General features: G+C 42.1%; 1 protein-coding gene across 1 annotated transcript in view; it reads left to right on the top strand.

The window, feature by feature from the left end:
* LOC126474961 (uncharacterized) overlaps positions 1-19,982 on the top strand; it is a 442,827-nt gene that overhangs the window by 342,874 nt on the left and 79,971 nt on the right. The window contains exon 5 of the mRNA XM_050102486.1: positions 18,153-18,318. Coding sequence (XP_049958443.1) covers positions 18,153-18,318 — 166 coding nt within the window. The remainder of the gene's footprint in view (positions 1-18,152; positions 18,319-19,982) is intronic.

The raw sequence follows: 19,982 nt of genomic DNA, 5'->3' as shown, positions 1-19,982 counted from the left end.
TGGAGGCGGGCTGCACGATATTGGGGCGTGAGCGGAAGACGGCCTAACGGTGTGCGGGACAGTGGCCCAGCTTCATGGAGACGGTTGCGAATGGTCCTCGCCGATACCCCAGGAGCAACAGTGTCCCTAATTTGCTGGGAAGTGGCGGTGCGGTCCCCTACGGCACTGCGTAGGTTCCTACGGTCTTGGCGTGCATCCGTGCGTCGCTGCGGTCCGGTCCCAGGTCGACGGGCACGTGCACCTTCCGCCGACCACTGGCGACAACATCGATGTACTGTGGAGACCTCACGCCCCACGTGTTGAGCAATTCGGCGTTACGTCCACCCGGCCTCCCGCATGCCCACTATACGCCCTCGCTCAAAGTCCGTCAACTGCACATACGGTTCACGTCCACGCTGTCGCGGCATGCTACCAGTGTTAAAGACTGCGATAGAGCTCCGTATGACACGGCAAACTGGCTGACACTGACGGCGGCGGTGCACAAATGCTGCGCAGCTAGCGCCATTCGACGGCCAACACCGCGGTTCCTGGTGTGTCCGCTGTGCCGTGCGTGTGGTCATTGCTTGTACAGCCCTCTCGCAGTGTCCGGAGCAAGTATGGTGGGTCTGACACACCGGTGTCAATGTGTTCTTTTTTCCATTTCCAGGAGTGTATATATGACATTTGAACATTATTAAGGTAAATACATTGTTTGTTCTCTACCAAAATCTTTCATTTGCTATGCCCATCAGTAGTTAATGCCTTCAGTAGTTAGAATCTTTTATTTAGCTGGCAGTATTGGCACTCGCTGTATTGGAGTAGTTTGAGTAACGCAGATTTTTGTGAGGTAAGTGATTCATGGAAGGTATAGGCCCTGACTAGGGCCATCCTTTTGTAGGAACTATTGAAAGTCAGATTTCGTTGCGCTAAAAAAAATATTGTGTGCCAGTTTAGTGATGATCAGAATAAGCAAAGAGAGAACTGTGTGAGAACGTTCAGTTTTACTCAGCTGTCTTTGTATCAAATAGCGCAGAAGTTTACCAGCACAGTAATTCATATTTTTTCTAGGGGGACGTTTCGTTCAGTTATTTCGTTGTAAGGTCATAATCGCCACAGCATGTGTGGTACAGCTTGTGACGTCTTGTTGCGGCAGACTACCGTCAATGAACTGCGTACTGTATCGGGCGACATGCTAAACCCCTGCTGCACAAATTATAGGTGTCAGCATTCGCCAGACATCAGCGACGTATATGTAACAAGTAAAAACAAACGAAACAGTATGCAGCTCATTAGGTTTACTATATACAATATCACACATGGTGCAGCGGTAGAGGTCTCTATGATAACGCACAACTACTGTATCGCTACATCGTTAACTGCTAAGGTACTTTTCAACCCGGGAAACAACACTGACGTTAACTTGCCTTGAATATGAAATCAACTTGAAGAAAGTGAAGCAGAATTTGAGCGTAATCAGTTCTCCATTATTCCACAAGAAGTCTTTAATATTACACGAGACATGTTGATGCAAGATACATTAACATAAGCAAATGTAATAAACTTGACGTACATGGCAACAGTGAGGGGAGATCAGGCAAAACTGGCTAAAGTAGCTTTTTTAAAATTTTCGAAAGTCTGGGCATTATAAAACTATCAGTTTAGCAACTATTCTCTTTAGACATATGTTGGCAACCAAAATGTAATCCATTTCCGTAAATTAACGTATACGCTCAAAAGAACAAACTGTAGAGTACGGCAAAATTTTCATTCTGAAAAGTGGTTGGGCAAAATCGGATAGTTGAAAAAAAAATCAACAATTTTCAGTTTCTCTTGTCAGTTTATTAATTATTTCTTGAATGAGTATGTTAAAGTAAAGTGCTGTATCCGTATGTAAAGGACAATGTCCCGACCGACTGACTCACTCACTCACTGAATCATCATCGTCCAGCCCAAACCACTAAGAATAGAAACTTGAAATGTGCAGAGGGTGAGAGGGTGTTGATCTTATACTGTAGGCGTCGTTCCAGGAGGAAATTTTTGGAATTGAGACAAAAGAAAGAATATGCGAGTGCAGGTTTTCTCGGCGAATTTCATATATGAAGTCTTCACGGGTTGTCATCCGAGTAGCAACGTTTCGATGAAATGCGTCTCCATCATCTTCAGGCGAAGATGATGGAGACGCATTCCATCGAAACGTTGCTACGAGACGACGATGCTACTCGGCTGACAACCGGTGAAGACTTCATATACAAGAAGGAATTCATTTAACGGGGTGAAATGTGGGGTGAAATAGTTTTTGAAAATGTGTCGCTATTAAGGCACTTTTGAAGGTAGGTCTACGAAGACTGGTATTTGGTTTGTCAGAAGTAAATAAATACATGTTTCAGAATGGTTGGAAATTTAAGCCCTCTGAGGGTGAAACAGCGAGTGAAAGATTTTTTCCTTGACTAAACCATTGTTAAAGAACTCCAAAGTATATTTGAAGCTATAACTATGAAGACTGGTATTTGGCTTCTCGGTGAGATGAAAAAAAAAAAAAAAAAACAGTTTCGGAGCAAAATATATAAAAAATTGTATTTGGCTTCTCTGTTAGAAACAAAAAAAGTTTCGCTGCTTTCGGAAATGGAACCCTTAAGGGGGTGAAATAGAGAATTAAAATTTTTAAGAAAATATTTATTTATATATTTTATATTTCACTTCTCGGTTAGATATGAAGGAATGTAAGTTACGAGACGCAAGTTTCTATGGAAGTGCTTCCACAAGAAAGAAAAGAATTGATGAACAAAAACAGTGGACTCCTGCTACTAGAATCGCATTTTGTTCAGAAGTACATTCGAAAACGACCATGCTTCTTTTAACTTAACCAGCGTTAAAAGTTGTTAACAACGTAAAAATTCAATTAAACAATAGCGAAGCAACGGGTGCTACGCTAGTATATAAAACAAATTATCAAAAGTGAGACACTCTGCTTTGCCGGCCGAAGTGGCCGTGCGGTTAAAGGCGCTGCAGTCTGGAACCGCAAGACCGCTACGGTCGCAGGTTCGAATCCTGCCTCGGGCATGGATGTTTGTGATGTCCTTAGGTTAGTTAGGTTTAACTAGTTCTAAGTTCTAGGGGACTAATGACCTCAGCAGTTGAGTCCCATAGTGCTCAGAGCCAACACTCTGCTTTACAATCTAATTTCCTCCAGTCTATCATTTTTATGTTTGCAGTGATATTACTCAAAATTCGCGTTCAAACTGTCCTTTACACTCAGACACATCGCAATCTTCGTGTACCCTTTGGATGCACTCGCTGCACTGTATCCGACTTTCTCAGGCAATACGTTCAAGATATATAGTGAAATCTCCTTCATTCAGACGGAGAACTCGCCTCCTGTTACTTTTTCTTCTGGTTATTTTCCTCTCTTTTAATTTTAGAAACAGTTGATGGCTCAAGGATTTTTCATGCTATTTCCTACATCTCGAGAGTTTCTTCTTATTCAATTTCTTTTTAAGTTGTTGCTGTAAGAGTCACTGTTTCACCTCTCTTTCTTTTTACTTTCCTCTTCGCATGGGTATGGTTGCAGTACCACTGGAAATATTCTAAAAACAGTGACGAAGTTAATTCTGAGGCCGCCATCTGCTGAAGGAATACATGGGCCTGTTGGTGGTGTTGAGAGTTCTCAGAATGTTGAAAGTTAATCACCAGACCCGTCTGTCTCTGTCGTTGAGGGTGGGATCTGGTATGATACCGTTGCTGCAGACACTTGTGGATGTTTAGACCTAGGCGTTTTGTTGTTTAGGCAGTCGCGTGTAAATGGTCTGCGATAGCATATTGGTAGAATGAAAAAATTTCGGTTCTTTTAAAATCTTTGATGGCCGTTTCCATCCCACCTGCTCTACCAAATGAGCTCCCAAAGAGTTTTGTCACTTGATAAATAGTTACCTTTGTCCCAGGGTGGCCGATCATTCATTTTCTAGCCCATGCTCTTAGTAAGAGAGAGAGGAGACATGACAGTAGCGTCCAGTGGTTGCAATCTTGGCATAGAGTATGGAGGGAAACACAAGAGAATGACGTTTTTCTTTCTCGACGAATCAGCTCAATGCTTTTGGTATGAGAATCATGGACATCGAGAACCATAGAACTGCTTTTTATGACGTTGGATTAGAGGATTCAGCAAATTTATCGAATCAGTGAATCAAGCTTTCCTTGTTTATCCACCATGTTCGACATTTTGTGAGGAGAAATAAACATAAGTGGCATAAAAATTACCTACAGCTTTCATGTAGATTTCAACAGTGATCAATGTGTCTCTTTCTGTTAATAAAAGTGAACCGACTTGTTGCTCCTCTACAAGATCAGTACTCTTGAGAGCGCATGGAGGACAGTTGAAGTTCCCATTTCATTAACATCATAAATGGCTTTTGGAGGAACTTTCTGTTTCTCGTTAGAGTTTGAAGCAGATCATAAAAAATGCGACTGGTAACAGTAATTTGTGCTAATCTTTAGATTATAAAAAGTTTGAACGGGTGTTTGGTTGAATTCCTTTGCATGAGCCAGTGAAGTTGGCTGAGGTCTGCAGATGGAGATTTACTTACGCCTATTTACCAATCATATAGCCAGTCCTTCTCTGTCCTTTACTTTTCTATATTGAATGGGTGATTAATCCCGTTTTCCTCTGCTCTCTCAAAGGCCAGTCCCTATAAATAACTCAAGGTGAGACCAAACATTATCAGCACGTATTCTTTCAGGTCATTTTTCTGCTCGATTGTAAAATACTTTTTTTTTTTTTTTTTTTTTTTTTTTTTTTTTTTTTTTTTTTTTTTTTTTTTTTTTAATAACCCTTAGACCCATCTAATACATCGCTGATCGCCAGAACCATGTCTTGTGTTCGCCATATTTGTTTTGTACTCTTTCGCTTTTAAATGCAGGGCATTTTAAAGCTGAAATTACAGTGAATGTCATAAGAAAGTAATAATAATAATAATGATAATAATTTAAAAGTTTTAATCCTAAGTTACGTAGTGAGAAAAACAATTCGTATGGACTACATGAGCATCCAACAGCTCATGTCTTGGGGAAAACACGTTTTCATCTGTTACACATAATTACCAGCGCGCCAGTATTAAAAACAATGTAAAATATACGTGGTACATTCGCGCCATTCGAATACTGGCTCCCAGCTACGAAGCGCATGGCTTGTGAGAGTTGTCAGCCGTAATCGCAGCTCGTAGATTCTTCTACAAAACAGTTTACCTCGAAGTATGGAAGTTATTTGTTGCAGATGCGAATGGAAAAAATGAAACAATGATTTTTCATTTTCAACAAATGAAAAAAAGTTGAAGCACAGTCTCCTTTCCTGTTTCCGTCGAGTAACCACCATATTCTGCAAGACAGAAATAAAGTTTCGCAATCCACGGCAATCCTGTGACAGTAATAAGCAAAGCAGATCTTTTTGTACCGAAAATATGGTGTGAGGTAAAATCGGGTACTAAACGGTTTTGGCCTACTAATTTCAAACCAATATTACCACAACAGGGGTTTTCAAAACCAAATGGCTGCCATCCATCAGAACGTAGACGCAAAAATTTCGTATTGGTGACAAATGTTTTGAAATAAGCTAAAGAATAAATACGTTTACTTACCAAAAATTTAAATCACAGAACCTGGTGCTTCCGTGACTGTAATTTTATGATAAATTACAAAATTATTCACAAAAATTTAAAAAAAAGAAGCAGAGCGTAGATATTGTAAAGCAATGCAAAGTCTACCGCTAGCTGTCAGACTCTAACCGAATGCTCTCTGGAAGTGAAATGACAGTCTCATTTGTCAGATGGCAGTGAGAAATTGATGCACCCATTTCCGCTACAGTGGAAAAATTGCAGGGGAACCACTTTACGGAAGTCTAACAGGCACAAACTACGTTTGAGCATAGCAGATTGAAGAGCTATAGAGGTTGATTAAAGAATAGTATCTGTAAAGAAGCAATGCCTTACTTACGTATCAACTGCTACATACTCCAACATACAATTTTCAAAATGTGCCGCAAAGTGCAACACCACTCATGGTAACGTGCTGGATTCATTCACAGATGCAGAGAAGAATGTGGCTGTGGATTAAATTTCAGGTACTTAATCTAAAAAAAAGTGGGAATTTAAGGAAATGGGACCTGCATAAACTGAAAGAACCAGAGGTTGTAGAGAGTTTCAGGGAGAGCATAAGGGAACAATTGACAGGAATGGGGGAAAGAAATACAGTAGAAGAAGAATGTGTAGCTTTGAGGGATGAAGTAGTGAAGGCAGCAGAGGATCAAGTAGGTAAAAAGACAAGGGCTAATCGAAATCCTTGGGTAACAGAAGAAATATTGAATTTAATTGATGAAACGAGAAAATATGAAAATCCAGTAAATGAAGCAGGCAAAAAGGAATACAAACGTCTCAAAAATGAGATCGACAGGAAGTGCAAAATGGCTAAGCAGGGATGGCTAGAGGACAAATGTAAGGATGTAGAGGCTTATCTCACTAGGGGTAAGATAGGTACTGCCTACAGGAAAATTAAAGAGACCTTTGGAGAAAAGAGAACCACTTGTATGAATATCAAGAGCTCAGATGGAAACCCAGTTCTAAGCAAAGAAGGGAAAGCAGAAAGGTGGAAGGAGTACATAGAGGGTCTATACAAGGGCGATGTGCTTGAGGACAATAATTTGGAGATGGAAGAGGATGTAGATGAGGATGAAATGGGAGATATGATACTGCGTGAAGAGTTTGACAGAGCACTGAAAGACCTGAGTGGAGACAAAGCCCCGGGAGTAGACAACATTCCATTAGAGCTACTGACAGCCTTGGGAGAGCCAGTCCTGACAAAACTCTACCATCTGGTGAGCAAGATGTATGAACAGGCGAAATACCCTCAGATTTTAAGAAGAATATAATAATTCCAATTCCAAAGAAAGCAGGTGTTGACAGTTGTGAAAATTACCGAACTATCAGTTGAATAAGTCACGGCTGCAAAATACTAACGCGAATTCTTTACAGACGAATGGAAAAACTAGTAGAAGCCGACCCCAGGGAACATCAGTTTGGATTCCGTAGAAATATCGGAACACGTGAGGCAATACTGACCCTACGACTTATCTTAGAAGCTAGATTAAGGAAAGGCAAACCTACGTTTCTAGCATTTATAGACTTAGAGACAGTTTTTGACAATGTTGACTGGAATATTCTCATTCAAATTCTGAAGGTGGCAGGGGTAAAATACAGGGAGGGAAAAGCTATTTACAATTTGTACAGATACCAGATGGCAGTTATAAGAGTCAGGGGCATCAAAGGGCAGCAGTGGTTGGGAAAGGGAGTGAGACACGGTTGTAGCCTGTCCCCGATGTTATTCAATCTCTATATTGAGCAAGCAGTGAAAGAAACAAAAGAAAAATTCGGAGTAGGTATTAAAATCTATGGAAAAGAAATAAAAACTTTGAGGTTTGCCGATGACATTGTAATTCTGTCAGACACACCAAAGGACTTGGAAGAGCAGTTGAACGGAATGGACAGGAGGATATAAGATGAACATCAACAAAAGCAAAACGAGGATAATGGAATATAGTCGAATTAAGTTAGGCGATGCTGAGAGAATTAGATTAAGAAATGAGACACTTAAAGTAGTAAGGGAGTTTTGCTATTTGGGAGCAAAATAACTGATGATGGTCGAAGTAGAGAGGATATAAAATGTAGACTGGCAATGGCAAGGAAAGCATTTCTAAGGAAGAGAAATTTATTAACATCGAGTATTGATTTAAGTGTCAGGAAATCGTTTCTGAAAATATTTGTATGGAGTGTAGCCATGTATGGAAGTGAAACATGGACGATAAATAGTATGGACAAGAAGAGAATAGAAGATTTCGAAATGTGGTGCTACAGAAGAATGCTGAAGATTAGATGGGTAGATCACATAACTAATGAGGAAGTATTGAATAGGATTGGGGAGAAGAGAAGTTTGTGGCACAACTTGACTAGAAGAAGGGATCGGTTGATAGGACATATTCTGAGGCATCAAGGGATCACGATTTTAGTATTGGAAGGCAGCGTGGAGGGTAAAAATCGTAGAGGGAGACCAAGAGATGAATACGCTAAGCAGATTCAGAAGGATGTAGGTTGCAGTAGGTACTGGGAGGTGAAGGAACTTGCACAGGATAGAGTAGCATGGAGAGCTGCATCAAACCAGTCTCAGGACTGAAGACCACAACAACAACAACAATCTACTTTAAATAAATTCCCGAATATCATTACGCTGCATTGATTGACAAACACTGTAAAATAATTCACAGTGACACAATTTGATACATATGGCTTCAAAAAAAATACTGAAACAAGAAAGCAATGGCAACACAGAGAACAGCTCTCGGTTACATCCTAACGCCTACTGACTTGGTCGTCGTGCAACAGAAACATTTAATATACTTCGTGTAACATCAGAGCTACTCATATGTTGTCAGCAGAGTAATAATTGTCAATTGTTTCCGTACATAAACAGTTCAGTCCACAGTGGCACAGTAGCAGCAAAGATTCAAATACCTAGTCTCCCCCTAGCATTCTTTTACGGCGAAAGTAGATTAGTAATTAATATTTCATAAATAAAATATCTTAGTTTGCCTAAATGTTAGTAGGTCGCAGTCACCCATAACTGCGTAGTTTTATCCAGTCTGACCTCTCACTCATAGTTCCCCGCAACACTGGTGTACAGTAGAACCTCGCTATTCCGATCTCGGATGGTCCGACGTTCCGCCAAGTTTCACCAGCCTACTTTCGGTGTTTTTGTTTACGCACATGGGCCTTTGCTACAGTTAGATCTGGACTTGTCCATGACTCATCGTCAGCGATGTGGGTCGGTAGGCAGTTGATCATTGCCATGTGCGAGAGTTTGATTAGTTTTAGTACGAAATTGTTTGTTTCTGACTGAATCAATGGGTGTTATTGTGAACGCACTTGTTTCATAAATTAGTGACAGTGTTTCTCTTACATTCTAAAGCGTGTAAAAAACTAAATTATTGTACCAACGAAACGTAAACATGTGACGCTGTCTTTACAACCGGACGTTGAAACAAGTGACGTATGTAACAGGATCAGTACAGCTAGTATTGAGTTCATAACGGAAGCAGAACTAACCGACGACCAACTCACTGACGCTGCAACTTGAACAACCGATTAGGACGAGAAAAATGATGCCCACAACGAAGACAAGGACTCTGCGGCTCGAGTATCACATACAGATGGTACAAATGCATTTGATATTTCCCTTCAATACATTGATCAAAGCTCTATATTTACCCCAAAAGACGTCGTGCGGATTAGGAAATGGCGAAGCCTCGGGTCGATATCAAGGTTGTCGTCTGCTAAGCAAAATAACATTACAGACTTTTTTCGTCTTGCTTAAGAACAGAACATTTCCTACGTCATTATTTGTCGAGTTTTAAAGAGTTAAATGTAAACCAGCTTCGTTTCAATGCAATCCTGTGGTAAAGTATATACATATGCTAAATTTTCACCCATAGTAACAATATATTACCGCACGATACATAGGTACTTTACAGTACAGGCACTACTGTACATCACATTTTGATGTAAGGTTTTTAAGATATGAACGTTTTCGTTTCGTTTTATTACTTTTGTTACATGGAACAATATTTGAGATAGTATTCACAGTTGAAAATTAAAGTTGTATTGCACTATATTCCGATTTTATCGGTCAATCAAAGTGTTCCTCTGACACTCAGACATCTTTTGGGTTCCGATTATGCTTCCGGTCCCGTAGCGGACGGATTAGCGAGGTTCCACTGTACTTCAGTGCCACATGGTTCGATCAGTCTGATGACCTCGGTTGCTGTTGACACCTCATGGTGCTTCGACTGAGACGGCATATGTCTTGTATTCCCCTGACGTCATGATCAAGTGAACGTATGCGGCATTGCCATTTGTTCCCACCAGCTTTTCACCATTCATGTCACAATCTCGAGCACGCTCTGGTAGCGGCATTGTCAACTAGGCCAATCGGTCTGGGGCTGTGGAAGAGGACAGACCGCTGCAGACCTGACCATTTGGCTGCATTGAGACTCATTATTAGTCCAGTATATTACAAATGTTGGTGTCCTGCCCACTGCAGAAATGTAGCAAATCTGAATGTTATTACATACCCGCTGGATTGGTGGCAATCGCCTCTTGTGCAGTGGAAGAGGCAAGTTGACTAGCCATTTCAGAGAAGGCATTTGGCGAAAAATATTATTTTTACGCTCCTCTATTATTAAGTGTCAATTTATGGTGACAAATTTGACTTGAAGTTTACATGTAATATGGTTATTAAACTCCTCTCTGCTTGATGCCCGTATCTCATCAATTGCACACATTGTGCACGCGCACACACACACACACACACACACACACACACACACACACACACATACATACACACACACACACACACACACACACACACACATACACCTTCCTCACCAACGCCTCAATGCGTACTGAGCTTCTCCCAGCAGTTCACAAGTGGGGGAGGGGAAGGGGGGAATGTCACATTACTATTGGCTCCAGGTGGAACAAAATCTGTTTCATGTGTCCTCTGTGAACTAGCACAGTCAAGCCCCGTACACCAAAGCAAGCACATCTGGCTCATTCAGTCAGCGGTACTGGGTAGTGGAATACGACACAGTTGCTTTCTGCACTGTGTACTGACTGGCCATTTCAAAAAACACGAACAATCCCAGCACAGGCAGTAGTCTCTCTGGGGTGTAAAATGCATTTTCACTCGATCCAATTGCACCATCATTACTTGCTGAAACTATTTCCCCTCCACTCGTCAGTTATCACATCCTTCCATTCCCAATATAGGGGGATATGGGCGCAGTCCTCAACCGTATGCTTCCAGGTAATACACTTATTAAACTTCTCTCTGTCCAACACAAACATTCCATCAATTGAACACATTTCTCATAAAAAATAAATAAATAAAATAAATAGAGATAATACTTTACGGCCTTCCTCTCCAACTGCTCAGCGCAGATTGTTTATTTTTTTCGCCAATTCCTAAGTGGGGGTGGGGGGGGGGAAGTTTTCGAGGGGAGGGGAATTGAGGGAGGAGGGAGGGGTTCAGGTAGTGATGTCAACAATGTGATGTCGCCACATCTACCTCCCCCTCCATAGAAAGGAGGTGGGGCGGGGGACCACCTAAGAATAGCTGCCATCTTGAATGAATTTGGCAAAAGCGAAGACTGCAATGAAATGAACTTTGTTCTATTACTTATTGGAACATTGGACATGACAACAGGACTCATTTGATGGCTGAACGCTCGCCAGCATATGAGAAGAATCGTTAACCTTGTTGTCAAAGTCATGATCAGGGTACCAAATGGCATTTTCTGGAAGGATAACACAAGACCTAACACTATAGTGACTGGCCTGGCCTTTCCCCTAATTGCTTTGATAGCAGCTGGCAATATTCGTGAACGAACACAATATGTGTTCCAAGTACGAGAAGAAAAACGCAAAGATGGCATTGGCAGTCTGTTTCCAACCATGCCACAACAACTGGAAGAGCTTTTTAATGTCATGTCGAAATCACAAATCATACTTCTGTTGCTAATGGACATCAATTGTGACTAGAATGAAAATTTAATCACCTAAAAACCGTTGTATGATGAGCATGTCCACAAAGTTTAATAAACATCATACTGCTGGTTCATCGAGTAGCACTTTCGTTTCTGTCAGTGAACGAACATTTTGCAAATGGCGAGCTGTAGTAATTCAGTAAGACCTGTAAGGGGTTCATTTCGGGACAACGGTAAGGCAATATCGTCCTTTGTTTCCTGATGAATTAGTACATCGAATGATGATATCTGCTAGCTCTTGTGCACTATGTTGAAGCCTAATTGAAAGCAATCTTATACCACGTGTTCAAAAGTATGCAGACACCCTTATGTAATGCGGAATTCATCTGCAAATGTCACAGGACGCGAACCCCTTAGTATAAAAGAAAATAGGGTGTGTGGTGATGTCAGGAGAGAAGCAGTAACTTCATAACATTTCGGTCACTAGTCACTGTCCACCAGGGACATTTCAACCCTTCTAAAGCTGCCCAAGTCGACTGTTGGTAATATGGCTGTGAAGCAGAAACTCGCAATAAATCGCACGAAATCAGCAGAAGACATCACTCCTGAGTTCCGAAATTGTACTAGCAGTCCAGTTAGCACAACTACTATGCATCAGCAGTTTCCCGAGTGGGAAGGCGTGCCGGTTCCCTGCACGAATCCTCCTGGCGGATTACTGTCGAGGTCCGGTATACCAGGCAGCCTGTGGATGGTTTTTAAGACGGTTTTCCATCTACCTCGGCGAATGCGGGCTGGTTCGCCTTATTCCGGCTCAGTTACACTGTGTCAGCGACTGCTGCACGAATACCATTTCCACTTACGTGTACACCAACATTAATCTACCACATTTAGGGTTAAACTCGCCTGGTATGAGACGTTTCCCGGGGCGGGGGGTACTGGGTGGCCTGTTTTGGGGCTGAGAAGCACTGAGGTCTATGGCGGGACGAAGCCTCTCTGTCGTTTCTAGGCCTCCGGTTTAATACATGCAATAGTCGAACAACAGACTTCTAGCCGCCAAGGATGAACACTTCGCATATTAATGTCCAGAAAGTGTATGTGCTCTACATTAGCAGAAATAGTAATCCACCAGTGAAACTATAACTTGATGTAGTATTAGCAGTAGTAACTCCTTACGCACGAGGTATATTGATAAAAAAAGTACGCTAGCCAAACGACGTTTATGAGAGACCAATGGTACAATGAATTTTCTACATTCGCGAATACGTTTTTATACTACAGCGGACACCCAAGAGCCAGCCTGCAGTTCCAGAAGCCCTTGGCAGAGCGTGAGACAAAGGATTCTTGCAGGACTTGGAGGCTTTGGTAATCCGTAGGGAAGAATGCGTAGCTTTTGTGCGGCATTCCACGGCGGCTATAGCGGCCCTCCGATCGATAGCTGGGCGTGACACGTAGCACAGGCACCACACTACTGTTTCAAGGAGAGGTGACTGCCCTGTGTGGCAGCGCGAAAGGTACCTGAAGTAATAGCTGTTCATAAGGTAAAACATCCTACGACTGCCAAGAGTGGTAGAGCATGTTGAGAAAACAGTGATCTGCACTAAATTTTAAAAAATTAAAACAAGACTTCTCGTTCCTTCCTATCAGCTGATCGTAAAACGGCAGTAAGTTAGTAAATACTAGAATACGAGACAAATGTGAGATGATATTGTAACTGAGAAGTTTAAAAGGATTTGCAGATGAACTAAAAATAATAACGTGAAATCAGTCAATAATGTTCTACCGGAAGAGAACTCGGATCTGGTAAGATAAGAGTCATCAAATTATATCGTATGTTAGATTGCTTGGTTTGTCGTGCCATTCACATTACGAACTTCGGCAAACTTAACATCGCTATCATATCTTTCTTGTAAACTAGTCTCTTTTTATTGCAAAGTTTAATCTTAAAAAATTATACCGTCTGAGAGAAAAAGTGACGCACCCGAAATGCATGATCGGAAGTCAATGTAAGGTAGTACAGGGAGAGTATGTAAGTGATTAGAGATCTGTTCTCTGTGACAGATTGGCCACCAGAGTTCGTTAGTGTTGTTCATATTTAGTGTTATTACCACTCTTGGTAGGCTATATTAATGTAATGGACGCGAGCAGAATCAGACGTCTACTGACAACTATCAAGAACACGGAGTGGTCACGTACTCGTGAGAAACAGCGTTGTCAGTATCTAAAGTTTGAAAGGGGCCTCATTGTGTCTCTCCATTTAATCGGTTGGTCGAATCGTACAATATGCAAATTTATGATGCATTCGCCCCATGTGATTAAAGAGGGCAGGTGTACTCATCCTCAAGGTTTCGGTCGACTATGCCTTATCAAAACAAGTGATGGCAGCTGTATTGTGTAGCAAGCACATCGTGACACCTTCACATCTGCTCCTGCCATCCAAGCTGACGTAATGGACTTCCTGCAACATTCTACGACAATCGGCAGCCAGATTAAAGAATCCCCGTCTCAGGCGTAGGCTGCCGTTAACATCACCACAGAAATCACCATCCAGGCAATAACCCCCCCCCCCCAAAAAAAAAAATAATTGCAAACAACCTCAACCCCCTCCTCTCATTACATCTCTACCTAACGTACAAGACAATGTCACCCATTTACACACACACACACACACACACACACACACACACACACACACACACAAAAGTAGTTTCAAAGGTTGGCAACACTCACAAAAACAATGTGAACGAAACAAACGAACAGACATAAAAACTGTTGATGTAAAGAGTGAAAAACAGTTTGTAAAACTGAAGTGAATCCAGCGCAATAAATAGTGCAGAATGGCAAAAACTTCCAAGTGCATATATGAAGCGAAGTCCTTCGACGCAAACCTCTGCTAGCAAATATGGTATAAGTAGAATATGTCAAGAAATACCGTAAATAACTTGCACACCAGCTTTATACACAAAACGCTGGTTTCAGCCTAAAACAACCAAAATGAACAAATGCATGTATCCAATTAGAAGAATAACCACGGAAGATGCTTTACAAATAAAAGCGAAACGCATCTGGTGTAATTCTCTTTAATTAAACTGCAGTAAGCTCAAGATGGATAAGGAATAGTAACTGATTTTAACAGCTGCTGCGGAAGATGATCATGCAAACAAACGTATGATGTATTCATGATGTTGAGGTACTCCCTATGGTATCAAGATCCATAGAACATGTATGAGTCCCGCTATAGAACATGTATTGGACCAGTTCAGACGTCAATCTGGAATGTCAAAAAGTAGTTATTCAAAGTTGTAGGCCAGCTTGTTTCAGGTTCCATTTGCCTAATGACACCCTGCCCAACCGAATTAGCGCATGCAGCCACACCAAAGGGGTTGCAACGTCATACTGATGTGTGGCCTCACACAGCCAAGTTCTTTGTACATTATCTAGATTTTTTAATTACTGAAATAACGTCAATACCATATCATTTCGTTTCTTCCTCCCGTTCTGAGTGCAGAACTTTTTCAGTCAGGCAGTGTATATTCACCCAGTGCATTCATTGTTTCTCAGTTTATCTCCTCCAAAGATCACGGCCACAACATGAACAGAAAATTGATGAACACCAAACCAGTTTCAGCCCTAATCTACTGTGCGTACAGACGCACAAGCCCGTTTGGAAACAATTTGCTGTAATGTATCCCTCATCGGACCTACGACATTAGTTTTTAGGGCAAGTATATCGATTATTAATAGACACACGATAAACATGGAAAGCTTAATCTATAAAATGTTTACATATACCATCAACTGCAGTATAAACTCTCCTAACACATACTACTAGTTTAGTTGTACAGGGACCGTCGTTTTAATACTTTACTATGTATTAAATATAGTTGCCTTAATATTGACTTAAAAAGGGAAACATTTGTGTTGATGCAAATAAAGGTATTACTCCTGGCATCTCTTAGCACTCCACTGTAGATGTCATTGTGCAATGTTTGATCATTGGAAGCGTGATGAAACAGATGTGGACATTTCGCAACCCAAAACACTATTAATAATAACTTTCTTGTAAAAGCGTTGTTTGGAATTTTTTACTGTGAGCGAAGATGTATTGTTTCACAGCATACTCTTGTCATTTCCTAGTGACAGACCCGTAGTGATGGACCCACGTCTTATCGGTGGTTACGTAACTGAGACAGTCTTCTCCTTCCGTTTCAAAAAACTTCAAATGCATTTTCGGTATTTCTAAACGTTCCACTTGGTGTATGTGTTTTGCTTGATTTGCTGCTTAACGAGCTTAAACTTTGCGATAGTTTAAATATTCATGTAGGATTTCAGATTCTGAACCGTGGATAACGTTCAGCTCATACCCAATAACATCAGCTCCAGCACAACGATCATCACAAATCATTCACTCAGCTGTCTTGATGTTCGTTTTTTAAGCGGATGGCGTACCTGATCCCAGACAAATATCTGTCAATTTTCAACTAGATTTACCACTCGAAAATTTTTCGTTAATTAAAACTGGTATCACCATACTGCACGCAATGTTCTTCCACTCATCTTCTCCTGTATTCTTCCTCAATCTTCGCTCGCTCTTTCATACCGTCCTATGGTTACCACTAACTTAGGACTTTAATTTTGATACCAGTAGCAAAACATAAAAATCCTATCACAGTTCAGACAGTAGCCATAGCATCCACTGCCTAATATTTCAATATTTACATCTCCTAAAAAAACGTATAGCATACTTTAACTGCCTCATACTACGGTCTTATCAAAATGCTTGCACTCAGCACTCCGTCTTCAGACCACAAGTGGCCCATGGGGACCATCCGACAGCCGTGTTATCCTCAGATAAGGATGCAGACAGGAGAGGCGTGTGGTCAGCACACCGCTCTCCCGGTCGTTACTATGCTTTTCTTTGACTGGAGCCGCTACTATTTAGTCGAATAGCTCCTCAATTGGCATCACGAGGCTGAGTGTACCCCGAAAAATGGCAACAGCGCATGCCGGCCACGTCCGACAGCTCTTAACTTCGGTGATCTGACGGGAACCGGCGTATCCACTGCGGCAAGGCCGTTACAATCTAATGCTTTTGATGTCCCTCAAAAATATAAATCTTCTCAAGACACAAGAAGCCAAACCACGGTGTACCTTCATTACTCCCACACACCTGAGCCGCTGTCTTGCTTATAAAAAGCTTTACCCACCCACACTCATTTTCATATACTGTGTATTTTATAGGAAGACTACTGTAACAGGTTAGCAGCGCTAATCCAAAGCTCTGTTGTGACATCTACCAGTCCTACTTCCTTCGAAGTCGATGCACAAGGGCTCCAGGGAAGCACCTCAGCTCATTGTCGAATCACGCAACCGTCCCACCATTACATTTTTTCCCATACCTCTTACGTAGGTTTTGTATGTTAGTTACCCTCGCATCACAGATTACGCGTTACACCCTCTGTCATAAGCGGAAGAGGCATTTTCACTTCACAACACAATCAACAATGTCTTAGGAGGCAGTTTCACATTTCATTTTTCTTCCATTTCTCAGTCTGCCTGCTTAGCTGGGTGGTGCCGGCACGGTAACTCAGCGTGTTCGGTCAGAGGGTTAGCTGCCCTCTGTAATAAAAAAAACTGAATTAATGGATCAACGACGAACTGAAACGGGTGGCTAGCGACGTCCGCTCCGAGCAGATACAACGAATAAAAACTAGCAAAATGAGATTACTAAAAAAAAAAAAAATGTGGTAACGTGTTCGCCTCACATGCAAGCGGGCCCGGGTTCGATTCGCGGTCGGGTTGGAGATTTTTTCCGCTCGGGGACTGGTTGTTGTCCTCATCATCGTTTCATCCTCATCACCGGCATGCAAGTCGCCCAATGTGGCGTTGAATAAAATAAGACTTGCAATGGCGGCCGAACTTCCCCGACTAGGGGCCTACCGGCCAACGATGTCATTCGCTCATTTCATTCCATTTCTTTCACATTTCCTTGTCCCTTAAAACTCTGAGAATTAATTTCCATATATCAAATAATGTTAGCCTGAAGGGCATCATTACAGCTACTGCCAACACTCCCTTTATTCCGTTGTAAAGGTATTAAGACTTTTATAAAAAGGAGAACTATATATTCAGTTATACGGATGTGAAAATGCCAAAAAAAATGGTTCAAATGGCTCTGAGCACTATGGGACTTAACATCTTAGGTCATCAGTCCCCTAGAACTAAGAACTACTTAAACCTAACTAACCTAAGGACATCACACAACACCCAGCCATCACGAGGCAGAGAAAATCCCTGACCCCGCCGGGAATCGAGCCCGGGAACCCTGGCGTGGGAAGCGAGAACGCTACCGCACGACCACGAGATGCGGGCGAAAATGTCAAATTCCGAGTGATTTGGCAATAATCATTTGAGTGTAATCGGAATTTATTATTTCGTGATTGTACATTTTAGTTGCTAGATTCGATATGACGTATAACGGAGCTAAACGTTGTCTTGCAAGGTGAACCTGGAAGGTGGAGGTAAACATTTACAACAAAGTGAACTCGGAAGAATCTGAAGCGTGCTAAACGTGTTTCTGTACTGCTGTTGGCAGCACCCGAGGTGGAGATCGTGGACGAGCGCGGCCGACCGCTGAGCGACAAGTACTACGAGCCCAACAGCACCATCCAGCTGTCGTGCGTAGCGCGCCGCAGACAGGCTGTTACCTGGAGGCACGGTGACGTCACTCTAAACTACGGAACCTCGAGGGGAGGCATCAGGTGAGTGTTGTGCACGGCGTCATAGTGATACTCTTGTCCTACGTCTGTGTCTAAACTGTGCCAACAACGTAAAGATTCGTGTTGGCAGTTCTTTTTGTTAATTTCGCGAATATTTGGAGAAGGCGGTGCCAAAGAGAAATACGGGTCCTGCAACGAACATGTGACGTCACACTAGTCGGCTCCTAGGCGAACGCTCGGCTCCGTGCAAGGCCCTTGGAAAATCAATATTTAGCTGAAAATGTACCCACTAAAGGTTTTAATTTTGTCGTGTGCTATTGAGAACTTGCATGCGTTTAAACAAGCAGTTGGGAATTATTAAACTCGTCTAAAATAGTCACTCGATCCCCGCCGGAGACGGCTGCCTGCACTAGTAAGACCTGCAGTGTCACGTGTTGTGACGTTCGCGCCGCAGACTGTTTTTTTCGTGGGCCTCGGGACAAGGTGTATCGTAACTGTGCTGGACACACGGTATGCAGAGTATAATCAATGGATTTGCTAAAACGCCGCTAATTATTCTCTAATGACTTGACTGAACGTTCTTGCACCTTCTACCTTTTTATCAAATAAACAGAAACTACTCTCAAGTCCTCACTATCTCTTCGCAGTACGAGGGGCGTTGGAAAAGTCCGTGCAATTTCTGAGAGGTGGCACCAACGGCTCATGTCGAGCACATGTTTAGTTAGTAGCATCTATGGAAAGAACGCACACGAAGTTTCAGCCATATTGGTCAATTTCTTTGTGTTTGGCATTCGTGTGAATCAAGGAAGTCGAGTGGTTGTCAAAAAATGGACGAAAAGGAATTTCGTGAGGTGATCAAACATTACTTTATGAAAGGCAAAACGCCTCAGGAGCCTAAAGAGAAGCTTGATAAACATTACGGTGACTCTGCACCTTCGATTAGAACCGTTTATAGGTGGTTTTCGGAGTGGCCATATGGGCACAAGTGCTGCTGAACGTTCTGGACGCCCTGTAGAGGTTATGACTCCAGAAATCTTAGATAAAATCCATGATATGGTGATGGATGACAGAAGAGTTAGGGTACCTGAGATTGCTAGTGCTATGGGCATCTCGAATGAACGGGTACATAATATTTTGCATAAACATTTGGACATGAGAAAGCTATCCGCAGGGTGGGTTCCACGATTGCTCACGCTTGACCAAAAACGAAATCGTGTGAAGTGTTGCAAGGATGGTTTGCAACCGTTCAGGAAGAATCCGCAGGACTTTAGGCGACGTTTCGTCACTGTGGATGAAACATGGATACATTACTATACTCCTGAGAGCAAAGGACAATCAAACAAGGGGTTACCAAGGGAGAATCTGCACCAAACAAGGCGAAGACCATTCCTTTTGTCGGAAAGGCTATGGCGACTGTCTTTTGGGATTCGGAAGGGATAATCCTCATCGACTATCTAGAAAAGTGTAAAACTATTACAGGTACATATTATTCATCGTTACTGGACCGTTTGAAAACCGAGGTGCAAGAAAAAAGCCGGCGATAGGACCGCAAAATAGTCCTTTTCCATCAAGACAATGCACCAGCACACACCTCAGCAGTTGTGGTCGCTAAATTAATGGAAATAGGATCCCATCTCGTTTCACATCCCCCCTATTGTCCACACCTGGCTCCCTCGGACTACTATTTGTTCCCCAATTTGAAGAAA

The sequence above is a fragment of the Schistocerca serialis genome, chromosome 4 (assembly GCF_023864345.2).
Source record: "Schistocerca serialis cubense isolate TAMUIC-IGC-003099 chromosome 4, iqSchSeri2.2, whole genome shotgun sequence".
NCBI lineage: Eukaryota > Metazoa > Arthropoda > Insecta > Orthoptera > Acrididae > Schistocerca > Schistocerca serialis.
Note: the sequence above shows the minus strand (reverse complement) of the source record. Positions and strands in the feature narration are given on the sequence as shown.